The following is a 17,401-nucleotide window of genomic DNA, read 5'->3' on the forward strand; positions in this document are numbered from 1 at the left end:
TACTTTCTTTTTTCTTTTTTTCTTTTTCTATACTTACTGTGGTTGTTATTTTGTTCTGTTTTTAGCCCTGAAGAAGGCTAGAAACTCTAGCCGAAACGTTGGAACATAAAAAAAAGGTTAATCCAACTTATTTGTGTTTATCATTGACCGCACCCCCAACCATCTTCTCCTCGTTAAAACCCTAGTTATCAAAGTTTTTAATTTTTTTGCTAGACCTAAAAAAAATATAAACCTATATTCTGTTTTTTAATAGCCGTTTATTTTTTAGAAAATGACATAGCTGAAAACCAAGTACTCTTCTACATCGTTTACACTTCTGAGCTAGTAGATATTATCAAAGACACGCATTTACCTTTGGAATTCGGAGCTGGTTCAGATTGGTAAGATAGTAGCGCTCGGATTTTGTTATTTTTTTTTTATTGTGCAATTAAATTTCCTTTTAAAAAATCCCAATTAGATATAACAACAATGTATTTTCGAAGATCGAACTCCCTTTCCTAGTATTAGAATTCAACCTGTTCTTGATTAGGTATACAATTAAATTTTCTTCTAAAAACGCCCAGTTAGATATTCCAAGAGTACATAAATTAGAAGAAAAGAGCAGAAAATGGAAATATTTTGACTTCCTAATACTTGGATTTAACTAATTATGTTTTCATTGGGTGCAAAATTAAATTTCCTACAAAAATCGCCCAGTTAGAATAAGATCTCCGCTGACAGTGTTGGTGATAGGGGTTGCTATATCATTGGGATTCACAGCGTTCTAAGACTGATAATAACCGCATTTTATTACTCATTTATGTATCTGTATTTATATTATCTATTTATATCGGATCCTCATGGAAACCGATCTAGGATTCTTAGAAATGTATTGCTATATGTTGCGGCCAACATATGGTCAACAAATCGATTATTGGAACATATGATTTTTATTAAGTCAAAAAACAAAACAACTTCTCTCTATTGTTTTTTATACTGAAAAATAGAGTCTCAGTGTGCACACACATATCGTCTCCATTGTCTCCTCACTACATATTCGTAGTTGCCAGCATTCTGGCCATCTGCGACAGCTTAAATTATTTTAGCCACGGCGGGCGGACTACTTCGGCTCATCCTCCAAGAGGACAAGGCGGCCGGACGTACGTCCATCTACCTCCACCAGAACATCCACTCAGAACAACAGCCACAACCAGGGCCCCATCAATCACCGGTGATATAAGACTTTTTTTTATTCTCTCATTCGTTCAATTAATGTAATTTCGTAATAGTTTTAAGCTTTCTTTTGTTCTAGTTTGTATATTTTTATATATTTTGTGTTCCTTTTATTATGTTTACTTATTTAAAAATAACAAAATTCGGCTATTCTTTTCTTTTCACTACTTTTCACGGTTGGGCTAGTAAAGGTTCCTTTTGAACCCCTACCCACCGTAACACTATATATTTAGACCAAGAACTATTTACCACAGACCTCCTTGCTGTAGTATGCTAGATGTAATTGTTTGTAACTACTTATTAGATATCATTTCCAACGGTATCATATTTACCAATTTAGGAGGCTATGATTATAAGGTAGCATCCAGGGATTGACTATAAGGTGAAATGTTGTTTGCATCATAACCACAAATATTTACAATGGAGGTCTTCAGGCCACTTTTATTCCATTACCCCAATTCTATAAATTCTTTTGATTTGTGACAAAGTAAGGAGCATTAAGGATTTTACGAAGGATTTTGGACTGTAAGGATTGGATTCTGGAGGAATTTGATGGTTTAGTGGAGCCCCAAAGCTCAACTCCGTATGTCCAGATAGGCCTTATAATAGTCATGTAGATCAGTCTTTTGTAATGGATTGGCAATTTAGACCGTTTGCCTATAAATGTTGCAATAGTCGGAATCTACGAGCAGTTTCTTGTCTTTTTAGTCTTGTATGAGGATTCCATGTCAGTCGTTTGTCGAGATGTAGTCCTAAGTAACGGATCTGTTCAACAGGAATAAGTGGGGTATTATTAAAGGATATTGTGGGGGAAGAGGTCATGGGTTTACGTCGAAGGGTAAATGTGATTCTATAAATTCTAAACTATAAATTCCAAACTCACCGCATTTCAACAGTGTAAGAAACTCCAAGTGAGCTGTTGCTAGCAGAGGTAATTCCTAACTACTGCAGTATAACCTCTTTGGATTAGAGATAACAGTGAGATGGTGATATTAGCTAGTTAGGTGTGTTTTGTTTTGCTTTCACCCAGTGTACCAGTTGTTATTTTACTCCTTTTAACCTTAACAGTTTTGTGTCTATCAGAAAACATAGTGTCTTTTTCACCTAACATATCAAACAGTGGTATGAAATATTTATTGACAGTTACAAATGCAATATTAACTATTCATAAATACAACAGTGCTTATCTTACCTTGCTACAGTAAAGCAGTAAATCCTTTATTTCTATTTATCATTTATCTGTTTTCACCCTCTACCAAACGCAATAATTAATACCCAAATTAATTATCTCAAGGATACAACTTATTATGGGCATAGTGTAAGGGTGCTCCTAGGACAATCAGGCTGTGGCCACAACAGAGGTTTACTGATTTATGAGAAAGCATGATTGACCTTTTGACCTTTTATTTAATATGCTATAAAGTGAGAATATGAAATCATTCATATTTATATTGATATTTTTTTTGTTTTGTTTTTTATAATTATCGGGTAGCCAGTAATTTCGAGTAAAAGAGCTTTAGCTCCTTATGTTTGGAGTGCAGTGTTGTCACTCGCCTAAAAGTCAATCCTTCCCCACCGGACCAACCCAACTAAGACCCCCAGGGAGTGACGATCATTTATCACTTCTGAAATATTAAAATGGGAAGAGGAAATTTTAAGATAGTTGAATCGAGGAATATTTAAGAAGCGTATGAAATTGAAAAACAGCGTGAACTGGTAAAACTAGGAGTGTTTAAAAATTAATCTCCACAATCATTTTAGTCTCAATTTTACTTATTATCATTTGGTATGCAATTTGTGAAATGGACGAATGTAACCATCGAAAACAATGTTGATTTCAATTGGGAACTGGAGGCTTTTATATGGGATAGGAAAAAAAATAACCACAAATATTTTCAAATGATATTCAAGTAATAGTATTTTAATAAAGTGTTTAGTAATTTTCAATCTTCGTGATTATTCCAATCCTCAAAATTTCTACAAATTCACACAGCAGTTTACAGGTAAGTTGCAATCGACAAAAGGATTGGAGAGGTGGTGAAGTTAGCTGTCTGCTGGAGGAGACGATCGTGCTATGATCTCAGGCCTACCGAACTGGATCAAGATTACCAAGTATGTTGTTGCAGAGGCAATCATCTGGAAGAAAAATCACAATAACAGAAATTACATTTTCAATAATTACGAAAAAGTAAAGTGCAGTTGTTTTATTACAAATAAGAATAAATGGAAATAAAAAGATGACAATTGGAACAATGAGAGGAGAATGAGAAGCAAGAAAAGTGTAAAGCTTGATACATTTTTGAAGGAAGATGAAAGATGAAAGTTGTTCATATATGCCATTCCATCTGTGCACTAATCTCTAGAAGAGAGAGAAATCCTTTATTTATCTATGCTACCTAAATACATCAGGTTGCTATCTCACACAGCATACTTATCAATCCGTAATCGGACATATATAAATTACACATACATGGTATAATCAGAAAAAAGAGATATAATAAGCAATTTTTTTTGCTAAAAATAATTTATTGAATAAATACGTTAAAACACACAAATAGAGAGGTGAACATATTAAAATAAATGAAACAAAGAATAATCTCCGACCTAATTCCCATGCAGGTGATGGTGTATGATCCCCAGGGAGTCCAAAATAATATTTTCCGCCAAGATCGCAATATCCCCAATGCTAACACCTAGGCCTTCTAAGAAGCTCCTTGTTCTATCTGGTATTGTTCCACGAGATCCAAACCAGAGGCCTCTCACGGTGAACTCTCTCTCTCCAAAGGTCTCGCGGAATTTTTCCTTAAGGAAAGGGACGCATTTTTCATATATTTTCTTTTTTTCCCTTTTCACTCCACCTTCCTGTTCGAGGTCATTACTTTCAAATCTTACCGTCGGATCCAAGACAAGAGTCGTGTCTCCGACTTTTGTAAACGCGACAATATCGGCATATCTTACGGGTCCGTCGGAGTCAATACAATAGACCTCCTCAAAGCAGGTGAAGTCTTTTCTTTCAAGGAACTTCATCAATTCTTCTTTGACCCTGTGGTGCCGGCGTGTTATAAGGAGAGAGTTGTTGGGGCATTTTCCCAGCACATGAGCTGGTGTTTCATACTCTCTGCCGCATTTGCGTGCATATAAAAGAGAGTTGTTGAATCTTTGTCCGATTTACGTGGGGCTTTTTACCATATGGTCCATTTCGCCGTGGGAAGGTTTAAAGATGATGAAACCATGGAATTTTTGAGTAGAAAAAAGTTAATGAACAGAATTAAGCGTAAGGCTCGGAGTAAAGTAGTTCGGTTAATTTTTTTTTTCCCAGAAAAAAGAAAACCATATTCATTTTCAGGGTTGTCTCAAAGTACTAAATACCATTTTTGGAAGAAATTAAAAATCATCCATTTTTCACTTCGATTCCATTCGTGCATTTTTTTTCCCCACCATCGACTATTTTTCATATAATCGTTAATAACCGCACTCCCTTTTATCCGATTGTCAAGTTGATAGAACCGTTGGATAGCTGAATGTCTGCTCTTACAGCAGAAATCGAAGAAAGTTAAATTTGATGCTTTTTTGAGGGGAAAATGTGGGTTTTAAATGCAGGGAAAAAAATTCTCACGTTTTATTTTATATCTCCGGTTCTAATTTGTTTAATTAGACCCGCTTTGTGCCTTTTGGTGAAGTTTCTAGAGCCCTAAAAAACTTGCAAGTTTGGTGTAGATCGGTCGAGTAGTATTGAAGTTATTTCCATTTTTTAGATTTTTAAAAAGAAATCTAAGGCCGATGAAAGGGCAAAAATTTCGGAATATTTATTCTCCGATTTTTCAGAAAATTCGTTTATAAGGGTTTCTCGAGGTGCTGAAAACGAATATCAACTTTGTTTCACTCCTAAAATATCTTTTACCGCACTTTGTATAGTAACTCCGTTTGAATTTTTTCAAAGGAAGAATTTTTCTTTAAAAACTATTGATATTTTTGGCAGTATATACTGAATTAGTTGACTTTTTTTACTCCTAATCAATCTTTTGACGGAAAAGGAGAGGCAATCACCGATTGTTAGCAATGACGCCATTGTTTTAGTTTTCCTCGCAGATTCGCAGGTTAAGAACCAAGCTAAGAACATCGGTGACTTTGGCCCAAGCCAGTTCACTCACACAGTGCCTCCTATTCTGCCTGCTTCCAGAACTCTGTTGTCATCTGGTGTGACTAAATATAAACAGAGCTCTGCTCTACTCCTCACACGTGGGGGATAGAGTAGGCTCAGGGATCCTCAGGTTGATTGTGTAAATATTGTATATTAGATTGTAAATGTGACTAGAGATTCATTATTTTTTTTTTCTTTCATACACAGTTTGATTATGTTCATTTTGTTTATTCTTCTGTTTGTATATAGTTTGTTTTTTTTATTCATTTATTTACTTTATTTTATTTTAGTATGTATTAGTTCATTCATCACTATTACTTATTGTCCACAACTGTGTGGCAGATTGTAATATTTATCAATAAATAAAAAGTATTTTAAATTTTAAAAAATATATAAACATTTACAAACATTTGCTCAAGGCACATTGAAGACATTTTTCTTTTCATTATAAAATTAGTTTGTTTTTTAAGTATTAAGTCGTTTTTCTTTTTATTAATGAATAAGATTAATTTTTTTTATAATTCTTTCATTTTGTTTATATGTATATATTCATTATATTTTCGTTCTGTTTAATGCATGCAATTTCTTTGTTAAATATAGAATTCAAATATATTTCTGTAATCATTCCAACCCAAAAATAATTTTACCAGCGCATATTATACCTGGCAAGAGGAATGTCTTTCATTGAGGCTCTCAGTTCAGGTAATAAAACTCATAACACCTAATGAAATAATTATCTAATTTTATATATATTATTATTATCCTTTATACATGAAAAACACTCACCGAATGAACAAAACTGTAATCCAAATTGAAGAAGCCACAAGCATTGAACACCAACTCCCTTTTCATCAAAATTTGTATCCTCAGCTTGTCCTGAAAAAATAATTGAAGAGCCACAAAATTAATATTCATCATTAATATTATAAAACTTTTATTTTTGATGAGTAGAATACAAATATAAATATAAAGTTTGTTATAAACTATGTCCGTATTGATTTTTTGTACTTACCTACAACCTGGGAACTGTTTAATAATGAAATATGAACCAATACTATAAGTCTTAAACTTTTTATTTGATAAAATGTTACTAGGGCTGCCCGTGGCTCATTGGTTAAGACACAGTATTACCAATTTAATGTCTATTGGCGGTGCCGGTTCGAATCCGGCCTGGGGGATGGAACAGTCGTCCTCGTTATAAAATAAAACGTATTACTCATCACGCCTTATAGTAAGAAGACTTTTATTTATGAACTAATAAAATTAGGCTTTAGTATGAAACAGTGCCATGTTGTTTTCTTTTTTTTAGGAACTAATGTATCTGATAAATAATATTTTAAGTAATTAAATTTACTAGCAACTACTTGTATATATAATCTATTTAAAATAATATAAATATTATTCTTAATATTAACTTTACTAAGTTACCCTCTTTTATTATGTTTTTGAGAACACAGATTAATTGCAAGCACCTCAGCCTGAAGACCGTGGTGTGTCTTCCTAACGATATGCCTTCATCGGGTCTATCCATTCTCCATATTCCTGTTTCGAAGTCTTGTACCATTGAAGATCCGTGGTATAGCAACTCACCCCATTATACGGTTTGAGATGTTATACCCCATTATACCCTTCAATCTTAACGCTACAATGTGTGTCTATATTTCTTGATCTGAAGATCAGAGTGCATAGCACCTCATCTTCATCAATCTTCCTGAGCAAACTACCATAAGTCAAGGCACAGTTATTAACCAGGTACTGTTGAAGTTAATACTCACATTATTAAGGAGTTCGTCTGTCTTATCGTCAATCATGAGTTGGTAGAGCACGGTGTTGAATTCCTTCCACTGGAACATATTCAGATACAACTTATGAAAAAAATATTAGTTTTTCATTAAGTTTTAAATCGATTCTTTATGAAAATGTTTATCTTGGATAATAATTATGAATTATTCAGCCCAAATAAAGATTCTGTATCAGTTTTGTTACAAAAAATAAAAAGAAAAAAGCTTATTTTTTATTGCTTACTCACTACCGAATCTAAGAAAGCTGTATACTCATGCAACAAACCATAAAAAAAAAGTATATCAGAATAGGAAATTTTCAATTGAACTTTACGTTTTCAACTACAATGAATAAATTTAAGTCCCTGTCTATCTATCTGTAGTCCAATTTATGTTCGGGCACTACCGATCTTGCTTTTTTTTTGTTTATTACTATTTACTGTACATTATAATACATCTAGTAAATTTGATCTCAGTTAAAATGGAGTGTCGGTAATATAGGCATGTATAGAAACTACCCATTGGTAGCACTCCAATGACGTTTTACATTAGCAGGTCTTGTCAGGCACCTCGGAGGATTGTCAGAAATGAAAGAGAAAGGGAGGTTAGAAACTAGTGTGTTTGGGTGGTTAGGGAGTTTATAATGATTTATATCTGGTTCGGGCTAGACCGGTTACATAAGGAACAATAAGGTCTTTATGTATGATTTTATTTGTGACAAAGTAAGGAGCATTGAAGATTTTACGAAGGAGTTTGGATTGTAAGAATTGGATACGAGAGGAATTCGAAGGATTAGTAGAGCCCCAAAGCTCAACTGTGTATGTCCATATTGGCCTTATTACAGTCATATAAAGACTGATATTTTTTAATGAATTGGAAATTTAGTCCGTTTGTCCAGTAAGGGCTGTAATATAGAAATCGATGAGTAGTTTCCTGTCTTTTCAGACTTGTGTGAGGATTCCAGGTTAGTCGTTTGTCCTGATGTAGTCCAAGGTAGCGGATCTGTTCTACAGGGGTAAGAGCCACATTATTAAAGGAGACCGTAGGGCAGTCGGTAGGTTTACGACGTAGGCCAAAGTGATTTAATGAGATTTATTTTAATGCTGCAATTACGACACCATTCAGGTTGTGATATGGGATTGGAGAGTTTGGGTTGCGAAGGGTAATGAAAGGGGTATTATTAATAACATGTGTCATCGGCATACGTGGTAAGGATAGTGTTAGGATTGGTTGGGATGTCGGCTATATAGACGGTATAGAGGATGAGACCGAGGATACTATCTTGAGAAACACCAGTGGACTGAGAATAGAGGGATAAATAGGAACCATTGTGGTTTAAGTGGAATAATCTATCAATGAGAAAGGAACGGATGATGAGAAAGTATGTAGGAGGTAGGAATTTACGGAGTCCGTGCCAGACTCGATCAAAGCCTGTTCCACATCGTAAAAGGCTCCCGCGCAATACATTCCGCGCTCCAAAGAAGATGAGACAACGTCCACCAGGCGATGCCATTTTTCGATAGTGGAGTGGGATGTTTGAAATCCGAACTGGTGATCATGGATTATATGATTGGAATCTAGGCGTTTCAAAATGAGTTTTTCGAGGATTTTGTCCATAATCGGTAATAGAGATAGGACGATAGGAGGATGGGTATTCTGGCGGCTTTTGGGGCTTGGGTATCATTTTAACTATTGATAATTTTCATGGATCAGAAAAATATGTGGAACGGAGTACGGCGTTATTTGTGTGGGTAAGGAATAGGATGGCTTTCCGAGGAAGAAGTCTTAAGATTATTATGTCGTATCCAGGAGCTTTGCTGGTAGGTAATGTTTGAATGATACAGGATATCTCTGAAGGACGAAATGCTATCGGTGGGAAGGTCATATAGAGCGGAATATTTAGTTCTGCTTCAATACATTCAAGGTGAATTGGGTTAAGGATATCAGGAGGAGAATAAATGTTTTAGAAAGATGTTTTCCAAATGTTTGTGATCTTTCTTCATTTATTCTGGTCTAGGTTTGGGATTCGGTGAGAAGTGGGTGGTTAAAATCTTTGAAATTCAACAGTTTTTTTGTGGTCCTCCATAATGATTTGTCAGTAAATGTAAGATTTTCAATTAAGTTGATTGAATTTTGTTTTTTCTGATTTCTACTTTTAGTTTGTCAGTAAATTTAGTTTAATACGTTTTGTCAGTTGGATTTTGTTCCTATACCACTTCGATCTTGCTCTGCGTTTTCCTCTTAATAAGATACGAATATGCTGTGGCAGGTTATTTTATTTATTGTTATTATTTCTATTAGTCAAAGTGTTGTCAGTCATGCTTGTTCTTATTGATGATGTGAGTTTTCATTTGCTTCGTCAATGTCTTTTTTCGTCTTCAGTCGAATGTTCAAGTCCTGTTCAGTTTCCAGGTCACATTTAAATTTGTCCCAGTCAACTCTTCCTGATATGAATGAAATTGCGGAGGGCTTAGGTACAAAGCTTGAATGTAAAAAAAGCAGAACTGGACTATGATCTGATGAAAGGTCGTCTAGGGATTGAACAATGGCTTGACAGGGAAAAATATGGGAGGTGATAAATATGTCAAGGATATCAGAGTGCCCAATAAGGATGTAGGCAAATAAGTCGGATTTTTGGGAAAAACAATGGAATAAGTATTGGAGTTGGAAACACGGGATAGTATGTTACCACGAGAGTTGGATGAGTGGCATCCCTTAGCATTATAGTCTCTTCCAGCAATAAAGCCCGGCCCGAGGGTTTGGAATAAAGAATCAAGGAGGGTATAGGAAAGGTTATTACCAGGAGGACAGTATGCAGCTGAAAAGGTAACATGGAAAGAGCGAGTTGAAATGATAACCGAGGTTGATTGAATATCATCATTTGGATTGGAAGGAATAAGGGAACTGTGGAGAAGGATGCAAGAACCAGCATGGGAAATGTTGTCTAAGTGGTCTGATCAATAAGTGAAGTAGTCACGTATGTAAAAGTTTCCTTTGTGTGAAATGAGTTTCAGTCAATAGGGTTATGTCAATGTGTTTATCAGGTAGGAATAAGTTGAGTTCGTCAGGCCATCAGCATTCCATAACACGACAGCTAGGGGTTTTGTACTCATCGTGGGAAATTATGCGGGATTTCGGATAGGATTCTTGTGAGAAGGATATGGATCAGGAGCTTGGGATGGATAGTTTGTGTGACTAGAAGTACTGAGTGAGGGCTGGGCTAATCGTGATATATTCGGAGCAGTGGTATGAGGAGCTCTTTTCAATGGTAGTTGGAACGGGGATTGGTTGGAGCAGCTGGTGAGGCTGGTTTTTCTTGATTGTGATCTCGGAGTAAGTCTGAGTTGAGTCTTCAAATGAATCTGGGTTTTTGAAGTAGACGGCTGCGATTCGGTGACATGAGCTGATGTCTTCCATTTCAAATTTCCAAATTTTTAGTTTCAGGCGGCAGGGTACGATTTTTTTTCCGAGCCTTTTGATGCCATGAAGTGTGACAGAGCCTGTAGCTTGCTGGGTGGTCTTTTTGACAGAGAGCACATTTTACCAGTTCATCCGGAGGTTTCTGGATGGTCTCAGCTGAGTGAAGGTTAGCACATTTAACGTACTTATATGGCAATAGGCTTTTGTGTGCCCTAAATTTTGACACCTGGCGCACCGGACAATAACAAGTTTTTGTCTGGGCTCCTCAACTGTAACGGTTGAATAAACCAGCCTTGTAACCTTAAATATTTCAGGATTATTTCGGGCTGGTTCTAAATCAACAAAGAATAACGGCAATGGGAATTTTTCAGTGGCGTGTGAAGAACGCACGATATATTCCTTAAATTGTGACCAATTTCTTCTAGTTCTGATTTGACAGCTGTGAGAGTAGTTGAATTAAGACCTCTTAAAACCACTCTATATGCCCCCTCTTGTTTTAATTAGTAGCAGTGAAAGTCGTAGTTTTTGTGTTAAATAGTTTACAAAATTTTTATAATTTTCCTTAGTGGATGTTTTGATCTTTATTTCTTTAACACGTCAGAAACTTCCAAAGTATGGCTGTCCGATCAAGTTAGAAATTTCTTGACCGAACGAAATGAAATTTTCAATTCTACTGACAAAGATAGAAGGTGGTTCAGGATCAGATGAAATCCTTGAGACTCTGGAATGTTGTTGAGTGGATTTTTTACAGTATCGGAATTATTGCTGGTTGAGGTGGTAGGTGTGGTTATTCACGCTGTTCAACTATCTTTTTGGATTTAGCTGATTTATTTTTTATTTATTTATTTATTTTTTTATTGGTGAATTGTCGATTTCGGTGCCGCTTTTGTAGCGTACATCTTTTTAAATATTGTGAATCTGTCTCATTTATTTCTTCATTCTCATTTAATCGGGGTGTCTTCCTCGGAGTCTTCACAAGACATATTCCTATTAAATTCATATTTAAAAAGAAAATAACTACTTGAAATTACGACACATAAAAAAAAAAAAAAATACGAACATAAACCAATTTTTTAAAGACAATAAACTATGTAAAAAATTACATAAAATTGTTAAATAAAACGTTACTGAAAATAATTAAATTAATAGTCCCTGATGTATATAATATTTAAAAAAATAAAGAAAAGCAAAAAAATATATATAGTCTTTGGATTCGAACTCTGAACTTAATTGAGATAGTATTGAAGTACACAGAATCAGGGCCATGAATTATTGTCTTACGATAAGACTCCTATGGGGAATTACCATTTCATGATCTAGGGGAAGCCTATGCCGGCTTCTCCTTTCCTAGTTGAAGGCTTTTAATTTCATTTGGTTCTTTTTTTCTGACTTTAATGTAAAACAAATTAAAGTCGAAATTAAGGGTAGAACGGTAGCAAAACCAGATGCCCTACAAAAAGCTCTCGAAACGATTTTTTTCCAGGAAGCAAAGATATACAAAACAATAATTAAACAGTGAGACGTGGCCTCTAACCAAGGAAAACAGAAGAGCTCTGGTTTGGGAGACAAAAGTCCTGAGAATGACCTTTGGAACCGTTAAAGAAGAGCAGAGCACAGGTGGAGAATCAGAAGCATTGCCGAACTAATATAATTTTATGAAGAGCCTGATATCCTCTGTGCTATTAAGAAGAGCAAGCTGCGATGGTTAGGACATCTGGAAAGGATGAAGCCCTGTAGGGTACCTAAAAGAATGCTAAATGGTGCGCCAGTAGGATAAAGGAAAAGGGGCAGACCCAAGCGTCGGTGGTTTGATGATTTGGAGGATGATTTAAGGAAGATGGGAATCAGAAATTGGAGGTGTCTCACTGGAAACCGCAAAGCTTGGGGAAGAACGATGGCAGAGGCCCAGGTCCTGAGAGGACTGTACCGCCTAACAGTGAGTGATTGAATATAAAACAAATTTAACTATAATAATTTAGAAATGCATTATAACTTAAAGCATCTAAAAAAAATTCTAAAAAGAATGAACAAGATTAATGAATTTTTAAGATTCATCGCCAAAATTATCCGATGCTGATCCATAGAATACGTCACTACCTAGATGTTTCCTATGAACATATCTTAACCATCTCTGAAAACCGAGCAAAGATCATTAGTGTTAAGGAAATGCATCCTTCGTAATTCTTGATTATTGTATTGTCTCCACAGATTTTAATTGGACAAATATTAGTAAAAATACTAACCATAATGTCTATTGGACATTGAAGTCAAAATGATTAGGAAAGTCGTGTGATGGGACATACCAGATAATTTATTATTTGTTATTTACTGATATAATAATTAATTAAAATAATAAAAAATATGTGTAATAATAAGAAAAGTTTTTGGTATGACTATGAGACTATTATAAAGATGTTTTAGTATACTATTAAAACAAAGCTGCTTACTTATGCTACTTGTGAGAAAAAAATTATATCATATCGGGTAATCAAAAAGAACATGGCAACATACAAACCCACCTTTTCTGATATTTCCGCACAACACTGATTAAACCTCCAAGAAACATAAAAGTAGAATAAACTTATGTAAACCTGAGGTAGCAACAGTTCAAAATGAGAGAAACTAGCTAATAAGGAGATGATGTAAAGGTGAATTGAAAACCCGACGAAGCACAAGTACATTATGACGAGGATCTGGAGTGAATACACATCGTTCAGGGAACAAGACAGAGAACCTAGTTGGTTTATGGCTTTGACTACTTCGAATATTCTTCTACTGTGTCGCTTGATGATCAGTGAGAATTTCATCTCATTCAAAAAGTCGATACCCGCATCAAAAATGTCACCGATGAGATTGTTTAAGAAATTGAACTGCCCACAAATCAAAGACACCCCTATAAATGACAGGCCAAAGAATATACCAAATTCAGTTTCAAAAAAATTCGTAGAAGTGAGGTAGATAAGGATGTTACACAATATAGGTGCCAAGATATCAAGTAATGGTAAAAGGTTGGTCCGATTGTTGAACTTTAACAACCTCATTTTTTCGAATATGGACTGCATTCCGTTAATTGCTTGGAATATCTTTTGAACTACATCTCTCTTGAGGTAGGCACATGACAGGTTGAATGGAAAGACGAGAATGAGACAAGCAATGTATGCTGTAAAGATAGTTTGGTTGAAGGATCTGGAGGTGTTTACTGTAAGGGAGATCAGTACTGTGAGTCCACCAGCTATGGTCATAGCAACAGTGATGGCAAAAGAGTAAACGAATAACAAAGTATCTAACCCGAAGTTAGGTCCTTTCTCGAAGGGGAAGAGACCAAACAACGCTGAAACCCTGAAGATTAAGTTACGTTCAAACGACTTCGGAAGAACAGTCGCCATTTCCAGAGCTGAGAGAGAGCCGTACCGGGTCTTAAGCTAACTAGAGCTATTACATTAGGTGATAGCTGAGGAGCTCTGCTAGATCCAAGATTACGACTGCCATCAGGCATTTGATGACAGTTGTATCTGCCATCGCGGTGCTTATCTTTTGTTGAATAAGTTATCTATGTTATTGAAGTTATTGACATTATTGAAAGTCAATATTTGTTTGTTACTATGGTGACAACCATTTTCAATTTTCTGTGGAATGGAAAACGTTTGTAGTAAATTAGTAATGAATGAATAAAAAATGCTTTAGAGAAATACCCAAACTTAAATAAATTTTGAAAATTGGAAGAGCGACTCAGTTTAAGTGCTTGAGTAAAACATTTTTAATGTGAGTCAGTTCCTCTTCTCATGTAGTTTATTTTCTCTTGGATCAGAAAAAACACTATACAAAAGAAAATCTACCTCAAAACACTTTTATAGAACAAACTAAAAATTTGTTAGAGTGGTGGATAAGAACTCGGCGCCGACCTTAAAAGGAATACTTCCAAAGCATTTTTCTTCTTTCTCAGATGCGCCACTATTCAAGTAAAGCAGAGATATATTCTGATATAGTTTACGAAATAGAGGTTTAAAACTGAATTTGATTTTGTTGCAGTTGACAGAAACGATAATCATGGGCTTCCTTTGAAGAAATGAAAATATTTATTAAATAAATCAAGACTTGTATCCTTTTTTGTCTCAACACTTTTTATTTTAACAGTCCAACGTTTCGGCCATTTTAGCCATCCTCAAGGACATCTTCAGTTATAAATTCTTCCTCACATTAATATAGAATTATTTTTGCAGGCTATTCTGCCCAGGACATTCATTAATTATAAGTTAAAAACCTATTTTTTTAATTTAAAATCACAAATATCTAATTCTTATATTAAAATTATCCACACAAAATCACTACCATAAACACAAACCATTAATTGTATATGGTAGTGACTTTGTGTGGATAATTTTAATATAAGAAGAATTAGATATTTGTGATTTTAAATAAAAAGAAATAGGTTTTTAACTTATAATTAATGAATGACCTGGGCAGAATAGCCTGCAAAAATATTTCTATATTAATGTGAGGAAGAATTTATAATTGAAGATGTACTTGATGATGGCTAAAATGGCCGAAACGTTGGACTGTTAAAATAAAAAGTGTTGAGACAATAAAGGATACAATTTTTGATTTATTTAATAAATAATTACCTTGTCTCAAGAAATTGAAATAATATAATTAAAGAAATGAAAAAAGTTTTTCATTAAATATTAAAAACCAGGAAGAAAAGAACATAATAAAAAATTAAATCAATGTCATTCAGTATGAGGATACTCTAGAATCGATATTTTTTTGGGTGGGGGGATGGATTTATTATATAATGTTCTTCAACACATTTAATGCATTGTCAGTCATTAAGAAAAACAAGTGACAAAACCCTAGAGATAGGAATCAAATAAAATAAAATCATCTCCGTAGTTTATTTTCTTGAAAAGGTTTATTTTCCAAACATTAAAAAACTGATTAACTTATAAGGAACTTTTTAAAAATAAATTACTGAGATATAATTAATTATATTTTATATTTATATTATATTTTTTTACAAGACACAGTAGATGTATTCTTTAATTTAAAATTATGAAAAAATACCATCTAATGATATTTATTCATTATATAAAATAACTTTCAGTTCAGAAATCTTAATATATCAATTCAAATTTGTTTTAATCCTAATAAAGGTCTCGTAAGTAAAGGAGATATTCGGTCACATTCGTTAGCTTTCGGAAACCTTCGCCATTCCCTTTAAGCTCGGTGGATTACAATAACTTGTCTGTGGTAATGAGAAGTTTAAGAGCTAGCATACCCAAGTTAGACGGATATTCAAAAACAATGGTGTTCTATAAATGGTCTTTAATAAGGAGCAAAACCTTAAATTACAAAAAAATTCAAATGAACAATACCTGCCTGGTAATGAAAATCATAAATATGCCCACCAGAAAAACATCCTTTCAGTGTGCAAGCTGAACAGTGAAAGTTGGTGGACAAAAAATACTGTTTTGGCTGAACTTTTTTTTTTTCCTACGTCACAGGAAATGGTCTATTAAGCCATTTCCCCTCTCGCAGATTGACTTTCTCAGGCTGTGAATGAATTTCCCTAGGGGAGTTAAGCCACTTTTGTTCGGCGACGATCTAGGAATCTTTTATCGATCAGTACATAAAATGTTCAACTTAAACTGTAAAACACAATAAATAGGATAAAAAAATGTACATATACTCTCATTATATAATTGTCTATAGACAAGACAAAATGCCTCCACTTCAGTAAGAAAAGAAATACACCTCAATCACCCGATCTATTACTAGGAAACTCCCTATTACCATATACCAATTACCATAGATTTTTAGACCTAACATTCGATAAAAGACTAACCTGGCAATACCATATCTCTGTACTAAAACTAACTGCACAAAAAACCTAAACATTATTCCTTTATTAAGCTGTAGCGAGAGGGAGCAAACGGTGCGACCACAACTCACCAGAGCGCTGCTCCTCGAGCATTACCGAAGCTCAAGTAAAAATATATTGTCATTTTTATATATTAGTAATCTCTGAGCATAATACTTAGCAATATCTGTACAATGAATAATAAATGCTAACAATCCAATGCACGAACCTATCTCAAGCAGACATGTACCGACCGCTTCTCGGTCACAGCCGCATGGACTAGGCCTATAATAAGGGACTCTAAATCCCCAATTTGATCTTTGATCCACATCCTTACCTGGGTCTAGTCATGGCACTGGTGGCGCACACACTGCTTGAGATAGAGAAGTTCATTGCCAATCTATTCTCACAAAAGTTGTTTTTCTATACGCATACCTAAGACGATGGCCAATCTCCTCTCCATCTCTCCAGCAATCTTAGTCCGTCGCTTCATCTCGGCAACTAAGATTGTAACCTAATCCTTATCGGTTACACTGATCCGTCCGCTTCATCTCGGCAACTAAGATTGTAACCTAATCCTTAATAGTTACACTGGTCCGTCCGCTTCATCTCGGCAACCAGTGTAATTTCCCGTCTCTCCCCGGCTCTAGTCTGTCCGCTTCATCTCGGCAACTAGAACTGTTACTCTACCTCAGACTCTCTCTTACCTAGACCTTCCCTACCTTCTCTAAAGTGGATATCAGGCTGGAGAAATCCCCTAAGACCAGACAACCCCGACAAAGCCGTACCTCCTGGGGTGCTGATAGGACTAGCCTTCTTAAACTTTATCAGGTATTAATACGCTCGAAAATGGACTACAGCTCGGCTCGATCCCAAGTGCTTGCTAAACTGGATACAGTCCATCAAGCCGCAATCCAAATCGCGACTGGAGCATTTCGAAAAAGCCCCATTCTAAGCCTATGCGCTGAATCCGGACTATCCTGGCCCATT

At 35.1% G+C, this 17,401-nt stretch overlaps 1 protein-coding gene and 1 long non-coding RNA gene across 2 annotated transcripts in view; both read right to left on the reverse strand.

Annotated features, from left to right (window-relative positions):
- The window catches only part of LOC136795626 (uncharacterized), an 18,400-nt gene extending 16,085 nt beyond the window's left edge, over positions 1-2,315 (reverse strand). The window contains exon 1 of the long non-coding RNA XR_010843257.1: positions 2,096-2,315. This is a non-coding gene — a long non-coding RNA (uncharacterized lncRNA). The remainder of the gene's footprint in view (positions 1-2,095) is intronic.
- An 834-nt stretch (positions 2,316-3,149) lies between these two features.
- LOC106692917 (gamma-interferon-inducible lysosomal thiol reductase) overlaps positions 3,150-17,401 on the reverse strand; it is a 160,469-nt gene continuing 146,217 nt past the window's right edge. Inside the window, exons 5-7 of the mRNA XM_067046792.1 lie at positions 7,129-7,197; positions 6,140-6,229; positions 3,150-3,348 (exon numbers count right to left, since the gene is read on the reverse strand). Coding sequence (XP_066902893.1) covers positions 3,256-3,348; positions 6,140-6,229; positions 7,129-7,197 — 252 coding nt within the window. The 3' untranslated portion in view covers positions 3,150-3,255. The remainder of the gene's footprint in view (positions 3,349-6,139; positions 6,230-7,128; positions 7,198-17,401) is intronic.

Source organism: Halyomorpha halys, unplaced genomic scaffold (assembly GCF_000696795.3).
Source record: "Halyomorpha halys isolate HHAL.00 unplaced genomic scaffold, Hhal_1.1 Scaffold78.1, whole genome shotgun sequence".
Lineage (NCBI taxonomy): Eukaryota > Metazoa > Arthropoda > Insecta > Hemiptera > Pentatomidae > Halyomorpha > Halyomorpha halys.